Genomic DNA, 15413 nt, shown 5'->3' on the forward strand with positions numbered 1-15413 from the left:
TTGTATCAAGCAAACACTAACCCTATTATTTAAGGTTTTCATAGCTCATTTTATTGAACTTCTTTGCAGTTATCTTCTCAAGGACCTACACACGATGAGATTGACTTCGAGTTCTTGGGAAACGTGTCTGGGGATCCATATATACTCCATACCAATGTGTTCTCACAGGGAAAAGGCAATAGGGAGCAACAATTCTATCTGTGGTTTGATCCCACAATGGCATTCCACACATACTCCATCGTCTGGAACACTCAACGCATCATGTAATATATTATAGATACTATATCCATTAAACTTTCATATAACTTCATTTAGAATAAGTAAATTAATAATACATTTGCAACTTCTTGCTTTTCAGGTTCTTGGTGGATAACATTCCTATTAGAGTGTTTAACAACTTGGAATCAATTGGTATTCCATTTCCCAAAAGCCAACCCATGAGGATTTACTCAAGCCTCTGGAATGCTGATGACTGGGCAACAAGAGGTGGGCTTGTAAAGACTGACTGGACAAAAGCTCCATTTACAGCTTCTTACAGAAACTTCAAAGCCAATGCTTGTGTTTGGTCCTCGGAGTCAGCCTGTGTCTCCTTGTCCACCAATTCTTTGCAGACCAGTGCATGGCAGAATCAAGCTCCTAATGCAGCTGAAAGGAACAGAATCAGATGGGTGCAACAGAAGTACATGGTTTACAACTATTGCAATGACTTTAAACGTTTCCCTCAAGGTCTCCCAGCCGAATGCAAGCGATCAAGGTTCCTTTAGAGAGGCTAAATTGGCCTATATATTCAATTGTTGATTCCTCTGTATCAATATGAATTCTTTATTCTTTGTGCAAAACTATGTTGTAAGCAAAATAAATCAGTTTTTTTTTTTAATGAAAGGAAAATAAATCAGTTGTGACCAATTCTAAAGCAAAGCTTCAACTTGATTCTCAAGATGTCAAAAGGGAGATGAAGAAGGAGATAGAAAAGCACATGGCACAACATGTAGTGCCCTGAGAAGTTCTTATTGCATCATCAAAAGTAACATTTGATTATTGAACTTAAGCTCAAATCTTGAAGTTATTAGACTTGGTAGACATGATTACAGATTGAGAACTAGAGAGGATTATAGCACAGGACACTATCCAGTTCTCTCTCTACCGGGCAAACCTAGAGAAGAAAAATGAAAAACAAAATCAAGAACAGGCAAAATAGAATAAACCTCAGAATCCGGGCTTAGGATTGCTTGGAATTAGGCTATTAGTACCAAGTAGGATAAAAATTTCAATAAAGCTACGCACATCATATTTTAATAATTTTAAAATAAAGTTTAAGTAGCAAGCTGTTAACGATAAATAAAAATAATAATAATTTTAATGGTGGACTCAAATGAAAAGTAGTAAATGCATTTTAATTAGAATTTTTTGTAAAAATACTTTACTTATAGCACTACTCTAAAAATTTTAAAATTTTAGGAATCAAGTTCAACACCTAATATTAGTTGAAGTCAATGCATTGGATGCCCTAAGTCATTAATTTGAATTTAATATTTCAAATGATGCTTTTATATATTGTCCAAAAATATAAAGCAAATTGCCACATGTATCAAGAAAAATGTACACAATCATTAGTAATCTTGCATACAAACTACCAAATTATTTGACAAGTATATTTTTCTTTTCAAAATTTGTATTACAATTCATAATTGAATATTTATTATCTTTGAACTTATATCCTTAAAACACTCATTAACATTTAAAATATAACTAACACTGTAATAGAGTGGTGTTTGAAAATATTCCACTTAACATGAATCTGCATGGTCATTGTCTAAGCCAAGCTATGGAATTTTTCTTTTGTGTTGGGAAGATGAGGAAGGTTAATCAAAAACTTTTAATTCAGGTGAATTGGTCCAAACCTCTTGAAGGATGGTACGTATAAGCTCAATACGGATGGAGCTTCATGTGGGAATCCTGACAAAGCAGGGGGTGGGGGACTAATCAGGGACTACAGCAGACATTGGATCAAAGGATTTGCGAAATCCATTGGTTTTGCCACCAGCATTACAGCAGAATTCTGGGCTTTAAGGGATGGGTTGAAGCTGGCTTTGAGTGAAGGAATTTAGAGCTTGATTGTGGAGTTGGATGCAAGAGTGGCGTGATTGATCTTATTAGCTCTAATGTGGATACTGTTAAACCATACTCTCCTTTATTGTGTGACTGCAGGTGCTTGCTGAGAAGGTTTCCTCAGGTTCAAGTGAAGCATGCTTATAGGGAAGGCAATCGCTGTGCAAACACACTTGCAAGATGGGGATGTTCAATGGATGATGCTTTTGTTGTATTTAGTTATCCACCAAGTACTGATGTTTTGTTGTTAGTTAATTCAGACTTGGCTAGCATGTATGTAAATAGAACTGTTAAGCTGGTCTCACCTACTGTGGGATAGCTTTTGTATATTTACTTTCTTGTTAACCAAAAAAAAAAATTTATATATATATATATATAACTATTTGCATACTCTTTTATTTTTTAGGACAGTATTTTCATACTCTGTATCTCTTGTCATGCATATCTTTTTTTCTTTTTCTTTTTATAAAATTCCCTATTGAACATCATAATAGAAAATTTTTCTTTGTACACACAAATTTCATACTGATAAATCACACATTCTTGAAAATATGTAACAAATAATCAATTTGTGTTGATATATGTATGAAAGTAGTTAGATTTCTCTGTATGATCATTTACAAGAAGAGCATACAATGAATTCCTCTTATTCAATCTTTGCATCACTTTAAAATTGAGGTCTGCTGACTTGATTTGAAATTAAATCAAATGAAAATTGAAGGAAAAATTCCTATTTTTATTTGAAATAGGAATATGCTTTGATTTTGAATGATCAAAATTTTCTTTTGGCCTTAGAGATGATTCTCCACTTTGACAAAATCCCAGTATATTTTTTTTTTTCTTTTTCTCTTTCTCTTAGTGTATGTGTGTATGTTTTTCTTATATAAGAAATCTCTATTTATAAACAACTCAAGGGCACTTTATTTAGAATTTTCCAATGTTTAATGAGATTTAATAATGAATTTTGAATTAGAATTTGGTCTTGCACTTTTTTTTTTCTTTTTTTCTTTTTTCTGAATTTGGTCATGCAGTTAATTAAAACTTTCTATGTAAATCTAATACCACTATATGCCTTCAACTGGCTTGTGACACGTATCATTTTTGTGAGTTCAGGACAATTCAAGGGACTTGACATGTGTCTTAATTTCATTTGCTTAAATTTGTTGACTAAGACCAACTACCAACATTATCACACTTGGGAACTGACTTGAAAAAAAATATCGATCACAATCAATCCGCCACGGCTGTCAACATCATGCGAATTGCATGTCTACAGAACGCAAATCTAACTCTAATATAAACAGATCAGTAAATTGCTCGTCCTAGATTTTTCATTTCATTTTTTTTTTTTTTTTTAATTTTAAGAAAAACAAAACCAATAGATACAGCACGATTTTAATGAATTAGTGATTTGGATGAGATTTCATCAAAATAGATTGAAAAAAGTTGTGCAGTTGTCAACTAGCAATTAATTTGAAATAAAATGATTCATTATTTGTGTCAAGGCGTTGACTCATCTTGATGATTTTATCATGTCATTTGTATCTAACATAAATTTGAATTTTAAATATGATGGGAGTTTAAACCCAGGTTCTAAAACAATTAATCATTTTTAATCCGGATTCAATTAATTAACCAATTATGCTTGTACATTTAGTTTATGGTTTTTTTTTTATTGGACATTTAGTTTATGGTTAATCACATTACAAACCAATATCACTAATTAAGTAAACAAAAAAAAAATTTCCTCAATAAAAATAAACAAAAAGAAAAAGAAAAGAACACAATTTGATAAAGTGAAAACATTATGTTCGTTTTTAGACCACTTAAAACACAATCGGATTAACCTAGTTAATTAGCCAAGTTATTACTTAGTCCAAATTTCAGTTCCAGGTTAACACAATCATATAATCATATCAATGTAAAGTGCAGAATATAAAGAATACAAAGATATGATCACCCAGGAAAACCAAACTGGTAAAAATCTTGAGGAGGATTTAACCTAGCTATCCTCAAGGTAAACCTGAATCCACTATAAAAGAATCAAAATTTTACAATAGCAACTTAGACCACTAATATCTTATTACTACCCACCAGTAGAAAACTTACTGACATGACCACGTGCAAGCTCCGAGACCACGGACACCTTCTTTCTTGGATTCTCTAGCAAGTACAAGCACTTCCACTTGCGTATCTTTAATCTCTTTAGTGCAGAAACTAAATGATCATTAAGCTCTCAAAGAAATCTCCTTCTTGATAATCCTAAGCATGTATGAAGGCAACCACCTCTCAAGTCTCACAAGAGATTCACACACATGGCAAATAGAGCAACCTCTAAAACGTGGCTAGGGTTTGCCTTTTATACTTAGGGCAAAACATAAAACCCTACACGTCATATGGGCTTAGAGCTGAGTTGGAAATTTTGCAGAAAAAAAAAAAAAAAAATATGCACGACTTTCAATCGATCGAGCCTAATTTTCGACTGATCAAGTCAGTTAGAATTGCACACTCAATTCTGCAGATAACTCGATTCCAACTTTACATAAAAGATATAATTTAAGCAAGTCTAATCAAGACTAACAACCTGTTTTGATCATGGTTTGCCAACAATACAAATTAGAGTTCTAATACATTAATTTCTAAGTACTTAGAACCTAACACATTAATTTGGAAAAACTGTTCAATGGTTTACCACCAATCCTCACAGAAACTGATCCACTAAATGGAATTGAAGTTTATACAACATAATCAACCCTAATTATATAGCTACCTCTAGAGTTACCTCTAGTACTACTTACTAACGTGACCACACAACTTCAAATCCCTAGAATACTCTATAACGGATTTTGTATATGTTTGGATTTAGTGTCTGTGCATTTCACGTTTTGCATTTTCTCTTTTTTTTTTTTTTTTTTTTTTTTTTGNAATAATCAATTTGTGTTGATATATGTATGAAAGTAGTTAGATTTCTCTGTATGATCATTTACAAGAAGAGCATACAATGAATTCCTCTTATTCAATCTTTGCATCACTTTAAAATTGAGGTCTGCTGACTTGATTTGAAATTAAATCAAATGAAAATTGAAGGAAAAATTCCTATTTTTATTTGAAATAGGAATATGCTTTGATTTTGAATGATCAAAATTTTCTTTTGGCCTTAGAGATGATTCTCCACTTTGACAAAATCCCAGTATATTTTTTTTTTTCTTTTTCTCTTTCTCTTAGTGTATGTGTGTATGTTTTTCTTATATAAGAAATCTCTATTTATAAACAACTCAAGGGCACTTTATTTAGAATTTTCCAATGTTTAATGAGATTTAATAATGAATTTTGAATTAGAATTTGGTCTTGCACTTTTTTTTTTCTTTTTTTCTTTTTTCTGAATTTGGTCATGCAGTTAATTAAAACTTTCTATGTAAATCTAATACCACTATATGCCTTCAACTGGCTTGTGACACGTATCATTTTTGTGAGTTCAGGACAATTCAAGGGACTTGACATGTGTCTTAATTTCATTTGCTTAAATTTGTTGACTAAGACCAACTACCAACATTATCACACTTGGGAACTGACTTGAAAAAAAATATCGATCACAATCAATCCGCCACGGCTGTCAACATCATGCGAATTGCATGTCTACAGAACGCAAATCTAACTCTAATATAAACAGATCAGTAAATTGCTCGTCCTAGATTTTTCATTTCATTTTTTTTTTTTTTTTTAATTTTAAGAAAAGAAACATTAAATTTAGTCAATATTATCTTATTCGTTTGCTTGAAAGTTATCTTGCATATTGTTTAGATTCATCCTTCAAATGACTTTTTCTTTGACACAACTAAAAAATGGCCTAGGCGGAGCAAACAGCAAAACTATTTCTAGATAACTTTAACCTTACTTGGTGACTAATTAATAATACATGAGAAGACTAATCATATACTAGAACATATACATGAGAAGAATAATCACATACATGAGAAGACTAACCTTGTTTGGGGACTAATTAATAATACATGAGATAACTTTAACCTTATTTGGGGACTTTAAACCAAAAGCTTTGAGGTCTATAGGGAAATAGTTCAAACTGGTTAGTAGTATATTTTATAAAACTATTCATGCATATTATTAAAATAAGTTATGTGACTCATTAAAAAAATTATGTGACTAAAATTATATATAAATGATCTCTTTAATTGCTATGTAGTAAGCTGAGCTAAGATAACTCCAAATTTTTTCTATATGACAAATAACAAAACCTCTCTATCACTATGAATTGGACTTCGCTACTCCATTATGATTCTTAATACATACTATACTTATTTTCTTTTCTTTTCCTTTTCTATTTTTGGGGTTATTAGATAATGATAAACAAAATCTTGCAGCTGGCTTAAAATAAAAACAAAAAACAATATCATGCAGCTACGTTATGCCATTGTGTCATAGTTGAATTAAATATTCTACAGAGGCATCCTTAAGGGAAACACCAAAGAGTTCAGAATTTAATGCCAAACATTGAATATAATCACCCAGGGTGGCTGGGTCAAATCAGTGTGGTGACCCGTGCAGGTCCAGATGGGGAAGGCAACATACTATATGAATTTACTATGCAGAATTAGAAAGCCTCAAGTTTGCCAGCTCTATGCAGTGTAGTTTGTATTCTCATTTTCCTTTGTCAACGGCTTACAATTCTGACATTTCTATTAGTCAATTACTCATACGCTGATCATAACTCTAAAAAAGTACCAATACAAATGCTTCACAACTCAATCTCTACTCTCTACCTTCACATAAACCCTTTATCCAGTTTCCTATGTTGCTTCCTCTCAGCTTAATTTGTAATCTGTCCCAGGTTTTGAACCATGCATTATGTTATGGCTGCTCTACTTTCAATTTCACAACCTGGGTTTTGCCAGCTCTATTCCACGGTTGCTATACTCCAAGTGCACCTATATAAAGCCTGTCACCTTACACTTCACATTCAAACAATCTTATATCTCTATATCCTTCTCATAAATCATAATCTCATCCTCTCTTGAGCTCTAAACAGAAGTAACAAAATGTCTTCCTCTTCTCTTCAAGTGGTAATGCTTTTGCTTGCTTTATTCAGTCTCAGTGCTCTGGTGGCAGCCTCAGCAGGAATTTTGGCCAAGATTTTGATATTACATGGGGAATGATCACGTTAAAGATCTCGATGGAGGCCGGTTTCTCACTCTTTCTCTTGAAATACTTCCGGTTCTGCTTTCCAATCCAAGAATGAATATCTATTTGGCAGAATTGACATGCAAATCAAGCTTGTAAGTGGCAACTCAGCTGGCACTGTTACTACCTATTATGTAAGTTTCAATCCCTTCTTGACATCTACTTCTAAAATTTTGTTATCCTCCACGATTAATTTAACTTTGAAAAATACTGAAGTTATTACAAAATGATTACAAATTGATGTAACCACTTAAAAAACATAATAAATGAGTGCCTCACTTTTTATGATTGGTGACATTTAAATTTGTATTTTTTTTTTTTTTTTTTTTTTTTTTGGGATCCACGCTCTTCAGCTTTTAGGACACAAGTGCACTATTCATGCATTGTTCACAGGACCCACAACTACTTTATTCAGAAAAAATATTAAAAATGGGTCCCACGGCACTATTTACACATTTAAAAATTATTTTACTATAGTGTTTTCAGCTTTCAGTTTTTAGCAAAATAAGCAATATCTAAACGGACCATTTGTTCACACGAACACTCTATTTGTAACTTCAAGAACCATTTTAAAGATATTCTCACAGTTGCAACTCTATGATTTAGTCAACATCTTCAGCTTAATCACTAGTTTTCAAATCTTCAATACTTGATGGTAATAGAGATTCTGGTCAAGAACCCTATGCATACAAAATTCGTCTTGTAGTAGTCCTTATATATTCTAGCAAGTAGGGCACAGAATACGAGAGATTGGACGACTTGTTAGGCCTAATTTGGATTTAGGATATGCAATTTTTGAACTATTGAATAGCTATCAGGAAGCTATTGAGCCAATCTCAATCAATCGACTAGGTGTTAAGACTCCAATAAGTTTTGATCTATCGAGTTGTTCTGGGCATGAATCTTGGACTTCAAAATATATTCTAAAAACACATAAGACCCAACTATTTGTTCAGAGTTTGAAACTACAACCTATGGACCTAACAAATTGATTAAGCAGATTAATTTTTATTGATTATTATATTGTTAAACTCTATTAAGAAACCTTAAAATCCCTAACCCTTTTTACCCAAAACAAAAGAGGAAAAGTCAAGTGTCTTGTAATTTAACCGAAACCTCCTGATATTTGCAATTAAGAATTCCATGGTTTAAATTCCCCCATCTCACATTGTAAATTTGTAATTATTAAAAAAAGGGGGTAAAAAACTCTCATTTGAATTTATTTTTATAAGATTGTGCATACTTCTAAATTTGGATGGAACTTCATTACAATGAATTGAAATAAAAAAATAATTTAAATTGTATGCTATTAACAATTTAAATAATATTCAAATATTCAAATAAATCTTTGTGTTTTGAAATCACATCAAACATGTGAAATGTGTCCTAAACAAAAGCCCATCATATGAAGATAGGGAAAATTTTAGGCAATTTTGTAGACCCAATTTCACCCACAGACTCTAGTCCAATATCTAAGGGCATTATTGATGCTGCTACCTGAGCTTAAACTACTGATGCTGAGTTGCCTTTAGTTCCACCTAGCAAAGTAAGTAAGACTGGTACTAGTAATGGTCGGAAAAAGTTTTTAGCTTGGAATCATTTTGAAAAAGTAAAGGTAGATGAGGGTGTCACTAAGGCTATATGTAATTATTGTCAAAAATCATATCATGCTAATAGTAAGAGTTGTGGTACTAGTAATTTGTTAGCTCATGTGACAATTTGTCCCAAGAACCCTAATAGAAAAGATATAGTTAAAGGGCAGAAAACCTTAGCTTTTGAACCCAAAAATGACGAAGACAAAAGGTTCTAGCTTGTGTCAACAATCTTTACTATTGAGGCTTCTAGAAAGGCACTTGTTGAAATGATTATAATTGATGAGTTGCCTTTTAGGTGTGTTGAGGGGTATGGGTTTAAGAAATATGTAACTATCTTACAACCTAAGCTCCATTTAAAAGATATTCCATCTCGTCAAACTGTGGCTAGAGATGTGATTGGAATTTGTAATAGTAAGAGAGAGAAGCCAAGGAAATCTTTGAAGGGTTGTAGGGTGTGTCTTACTATGGACACATGGACTTCTATTCAAAATTTGAATTATATGTGTCTCACATGTCACTTTATTGATGATGCTTGGGAGTTGCATAAGAGAATTTTAAATTTTTATCAAGTTGAAGACCACAAGAGGGAGACTATAGGTAGAAAGATTAAGATGTCTTTGCGTGAGTGGGGTATTGATGGCAAATTCTATTTTACAATGGATAATGCTAGCTCCAATTTAACCACAATTACATTTTTGCAAAGAGTAACAAAAGATTGGAATGGGACAGTTTTAGAAAATGAGTTCATGCACATGAGGTGTTGTGCCCATATCCTATATCTCATTGTGGGGGAGAGTTTGAAAGAAAATGATGCATCTGTTGCAAAGGTGCGTGAAGCTATGAGGTACGTGAAGTCCTCACCCAATAGAAGTCAAATTTTTAGGAGTTTTATGGAGATGTTAGGTATGGAGTTCAAGAGTCTTCTTTGTCTAGATGTACCTACTAGGTGGAACTCAACTTAACTCATGCTAGAAATTGCTGAAAATTTTGAGAAACTGTTCCTTAGAATGGACTTTGAAGATGATAGTTATTCGTCATACTTTAAGACTAAGGAAGATAGTGGTGGTTTGTGATCTCCTTGTATGAGTGATTTCCAAAATTGTAGGGCATTTGTGACTTTCTTGAGGCTTTTTTACAATGCAATAAAGAAGTTCTCTAACTCTTTGTATGTTACTTCAAATGCCTTCTTCAATTAAATCTTTGTTATTCAGGAGAGTATTTCTCATTTAGTTAAATAACAAAACACCCTCTTGAAAAACATAGCCACAAACATGCAAACTAAATTTGAGAAATAATTGGGGGAAAATGATCAAATTAATCTCTTTTGTATGTGGCTATGGTTCTTGATCTACGAAAAAATTGAGGTTTTTGAAGTTTTCTTTTTGTGAAATTTATGGGAATGTAGTGGGGAAAGTGATGTTTAATAAGGTGAAAGATCTTTTGAAGAAGCTGTATAATTTTTACTATTTTGTTCATTCCCTAAATCTGCAAGAACCAAGTGGGATTGAGAGAACACAAATGGGATGTGATGCTAGTGATCCATATGTGATAATTCACTCTCAATATGAGGGTTTCTTGGAAACTGAGCAATCTGTAGGTTGTAGTAATGAGGTTGGAAAGTATTTAACTGAAAATTGTGATAGTAAAAAGGATGTGAATTTTGAGGTATTGGGGTGGTGGAAGGACGATCGTAGTAGGTACCAACTGTTGTCGAAAGTGGCTAAGGATGTGTTGGCTGTACCAATTTCTACTATTACATTTGAGTCAACATTTAGCACCGGAGGCCGCATTGTTGATCCATTTCGAAGTTCTCTCTCTCCTCTTATGGTTCAAAACCTTGTATGTGCACAAAATTGGCTTCAAGCTATAGTTCCAATTTCTCATCACCAATCAAGGGATGAGGTTGAGGAGTTGGAGGAGGAATTTCATGATTTAGGTAATATGTTTAAATTCTAAAACTTATTGTCTATTAATTCTTATTGAATGTCTCATGTATTCAAACAAAATTTAATCTATTGTATTTATTTCCTTTTCTTTTCTAGTTTTAAATCAACAATCATCAAGTGCATCAGTAAATACTAGCTCAAAATTGGGTTCTAGCTCAGGCAAACGACCCTTAATTAGTATTGAAGATTGATAATTGACTTGGTATGCTACTGCCTTTGGCTCCTTACTATTATAAACTTGTTGTCCTTTCTAGTTGGTCTTGTATTTGGTACTAATGTATTATTTGTTAAATATTTTTTTGTCTATTATAGGAAGAATCGTTTGTTTTGTAAAAAAGAAAGCATTTTGGGAACATTTTGGAAGCTCTTTTGTATATTGCTTTTCTAACAATACTACTCTTAATGCTTATATAAAAGAAATCTTAGTCAATAGGTTTTCTTTTCTATAAATTATAAGCTTATTAGCTAGAGTATTTGTCATTCAATGCTTTGGAAAAGCTATTTTTTGGAAATACTTGCGGTATTTCATAATTGTAATTAATCATATCGTTGCGAACACTGTATAGCTAGCAAGCTTACTGCCTTATGGTTTACTGCCTTAAAAATTTGCAATAATCTAATTGCCTTCTTTGCCTATATGGCTTACTTAGTATGTATCCATTTATATATATGTAGTATAAATCTGTTGCTTATGCTTGCTATGGTTGACTTATTTGTTATTGGAAATATTATTTGTTGTGAGGTTGGCAGGTTTAACATAATTGTTAAGAATGGCTTTTATGCCTCTGGGTTTTTCTTGAATATATATGACTTGTATTGAGCTATTGGCTTACTGCCAAGTGCTTGTATTATGAGGATGTTTAACAAATCACAAGTGGTAAAAATAGACATGTTTGTGTGTTGTGTTTTGCTATTTTGTCCATGTTATACATTCTATTTTGATGTGTTTATTTTTTGGTAGTTAATATGTGGCTGTTTAATAAGTCACAGGTCATGAAAATAGGATTTTGTGTGTTGTTAGTTGTGTTGTGCTATTTTATCCAAGTTTTACAATATATTTTGTTGTGTTTATTTTTTGTGGTCAATGTGTGGATGCTTAACAGATGGGGTAAAAATAGGCTTATTTTGTGTGTTGTGGTGAGGTATTTTGTCTAGGATGTTTAATGTGTGGATGCTTAACAGATGTGGTAAAAATAGGCTTATTTTGTGTCTTGTGATGAGGTATTTTGTCCAGTATGTTTATGTCCTAAAGGCCCAATGAATTTATAAGTAGAGTAGCTGCTTAATTTATGTTCATCTTGAAGGCTCATTTAAAAAAAAAAAAAAAAAGGTGGCCCAATCTATTTTATATGGAAAATTCAAAAAATATAACATCCAAGTAATTTATAAAACTGCCAAACTCCTTAATTTGGGCTAAAAAGACTAAAAAATTTGAACTAAAATAAATTTCATAGAAGTCCAAAAAAGTGGCACAATCTATGGCCCAAACCTGCCTAACCGACAACTCCAACCCACCTAATTGGTGGCCCGAAATACCGGGTCCGACCCGACTATTTAGTCGAATTTGGGTCTAAGATCCAACCACCCGACCAAATCAGGTCGAGTACAATTCAGGCCCAAACCCGAAACGGTCCAACCCGTGAACAAGCCTATTGCCAAGAATCAAGCACACAGCACCTAAAAAATATTTTGTAGTGATAAGTTGATTACTTACGTTTTGTTATTTCCATTTTCTTATTATATGAAAATTTTTCTAAGCTTTTGTATAATTTTTAAAACTTACACCTTTTTTTAGGTACTTGTAATTTTTCCAATTTTCCACAAAATACTGATCCAAACACACAAAGAATTGCTAGGTGTGTGGAATAAAAATAAACGCTTGTACCTTAAAAAAAAATGTCCAGCTTTAATTAAAAGGCTGTAATATGCTAAATAAAAAAGAAAAACAAAAAAACAAAACAAAACAATACTCACTATCATTATGCTAATGGGAAACTGCATAGAACGTCAGTATTTATATTCTTAATTTTGTTTTTAATAAGAAGTTAGAATTATATTCTTAATTTTAAATAAAATAACATGGGCTAAGTGCAACTAGCATAAATGGTTCCAGCAGGGGTAGGACCAAGTTTATGTATATCAGTATATCACCACCAAACGCGTAAATCATCTAGTTTTTCTGTTCAAAAATTGGGGGGGGGAATCAACTTTGCCAGCTCTATGCAGCCTGTTTGGTACTCCAACCACCATTCCCTCTTTCACACACCCTGGTCTGGTGTTCGTTTTTGTCAATGGATTATAGCTTTGAATTTCCTTTAGCAGACTGATTATAGCTTTGAATACATGAACAATTATACACATTAAATTACCAATTATTCTAAAAGTTTAAGTTATTAGAAAATTGGTTAAATTTGTACCTTGCAAAACATTGTAAAACAATTTGTATATAATAACACTACTCTTAGAAAATGGTAAATTTAATCGTTTAACAATAATTTTAACACTCTCTCTCATATATGGGCCTAAACTCTTTTCTAATAAGTGAAGTTTTTTAACATTTTAAATGAGAAGTAGAGTGTTAATTTGTGACAAAAGTGAGAGGTAGAGTGAAAACAGTGATTGAATTCAAAATATCTTATTCTTTATTGTGATAAATTACAGATTATTCTAAAAATTTAAACTAATAAAAAATTGTAAATTTAATCATTTAATCATAATTCTATCGCTAAAATATCCCATCTCAACCATCACACCAACTTCCTGGTTTCCCGTGCTTCCTCTTCTTTGTCTCATCATTATGCAAACCTGTCTCCAGTTTTGAGCTGAATTTTGTCGAAGCGCCTTTAGTTTAATTGATAACAACCGGCTTTGCCAGCACTACTCAACGGCTCATAGCTCCAGTTGCACCTATATATAGGCTTCAAACTTGAACTAGTTTCATCACAACCTCATCTCTCTCACAAGCAACTGATCTCCTCCTTTCTAGAGCTCTTAAAGTGACAACAATGTCTACTACTACCTCCTCTTCTCTCCAAGTTTCATTGCTGCTTTCATTGTTCATTCTTACTTCTCTAGTGGCTGTCTCAGTTGGCAACTTCTATCAAGACTTTGACATCACTTGGGGAGATAACCGTGCAAAGATACTTGATGGAGGCAATCTTCTTACTCTTTCCCTAGATAAAACTTCCGGCTCCGGTTTCCAGTCCAAGAATGAGTACCTATTTGGAAGGATTGACATGCAAATCAAGCTTGTAGCTGGAAATTCTGCAGGCACTGTCACTGCTTACTACGTAAGTCTCGCTTCCTCTTCAACATCACTTAGTTCCAAATTTGTAGAGTGGTTTCAAATCGCACTATTTCAAAGTACATTTCACTTTTTATCTACGATAACTTTTTCAAGCAATCCTAATCAAAAAGTTGAAAAATAAGTTGTATCAAGCAAACACTAACCCTATTATTTAAGGTTTTCATAGCTCATTTTATTGAACTTCTTTGCAGTTATCTTCTCAAGGACCTACACACGATGAGATTGACTTCGAGTTCTTGGGAAACGTGTCTGGGGATCCATATATACTCCATACCAATGTGTTCTCACAGGGAAAAGGCAATAGGGAGCAACAATTCTATCTCTGGTTTGATCCCACAATGGCATTCCACACATACTCCATCGTCTGGAACACTCAACGCATAATGTAATATATTATAGACACTATATCCATTAAACTTTCATATAACTTCATTTAGAATAAGTAAATTAATAATACATTTGCAACTTCTTGCTTTTCAGGTTCTTGGTGGATAACATTCCTATTAGAGTGTTTAACAACTTGGAATCAATTGGTATTCCATTTCCCAAAAGCCAACCCATGAGGATTTACTCAAGCCTCTGGAATGCTGATGACTGGGCAACAAGAGGTGGGCTTGTAAAGACTGACTGGACAAAAGCTCCATTTACAGCTTCTTACAGAAACTTCAAAGCCAATGCTTGTGTTTGGTCCTCGGAGTCAGCCTGTCTCCTTGTCCACCAATTCTTTGCAGACCAGTGCATGGCAGAATCAAGCTCCTAATGCAGCTGAAAGGAACAGAATCAGATGGGTGCAACAGAAGTACATGGTTTACAACTATTGCAATGACTTTAAACGTTTCCCTCAAGGTCTCCCAGCCGAATGCAAGCGATCAAGGTTCCTCTAGAGAGGCTAAATTGGCCTATACATTCAATTGTTTATTCCTCTTTATCAATATGAATTCTTTATTCTTTGTGCAAAAATATGTTGTAAGCAAAATAAATCAGTTTTTTATTTTTTTAATGAAAGGAAAATAAATCAGTTGTGACCAATTCTAAAGCAAAGCTTCGATTTGATTCTCAAGATGTCAAAAGGGAGATGAAGAAGGAGATAGAAAAGCACATGGCACAACATGTAGTGCCCTGAGAAGTTTTTATTGCATCATCAAAAGTAACATTTGATTATTGAACTTAAGCTCAAATCTTGAAGTTATTAGACTTGGTAGACATGATTACAGATTGAGAACTAGAGAAGATTATAGCACAGGAAACTATCCAGTTCTC

The 15413-nt window shown here is 33.0% G+C and overlaps 1 protein-coding gene and 1 pseudogene across 1 annotated transcript; both read left to right on the forward strand.

The window, feature by feature from the left end:
- The first annotated feature begins 131 nt into the window (after nt 1–131).
- Nucleotides 132–906, forward strand: LOC111990155 (xyloglucan endotransglucosylase protein 1). The gene is made up of 2 exons (XM_065773225.1): nt 132–263; nt 359–906. Exons 1-2 carry the CDS (start codon nt 217–219, stop codon nt 762–764), a joined length of 453 nt encoding a protein of 150 aa, XP_065629297.1. The 5' UTR covers nt 132–216; the 3' UTR covers nt 765–906.
- A 12860-nt stretch (nt 907–13766) lies between these two features.
- Nucleotides 13767–15133, forward strand: LOC111990156 (xyloglucan endotransglucosylase protein 1-like; annotated as a pseudogene).
- Nucleotides 15134–15413: the final 280 nt, after the last annotated feature.

This window comes from Quercus suber, unplaced genomic scaffold (genome assembly GCF_002906115.3).
Source record: "Quercus suber isolate HL8 unplaced genomic scaffold, Cork oak 2.0 scaffold_71, whole genome shotgun sequence".
Taxonomy (NCBI): domain Eukaryota; kingdom Viridiplantae; phylum Streptophyta; class Magnoliopsida; order Fagales; family Fagaceae; genus Quercus; species Quercus suber.

Coding starts and splice junctions, on each gene's coding strand:
- LOC111990155 (XM_065773225.1), top strand. CDS start 217: ATGGCATTCCACACATACTCCATCGTCTGGAACACTCAACGCATCAT. Junction 264..358: donor TGGAACACTCAACGCATCAT/GTAATATATTAT, acceptor CTTGCTTTTCAG/GTTCTTGGTGGATAACATTC.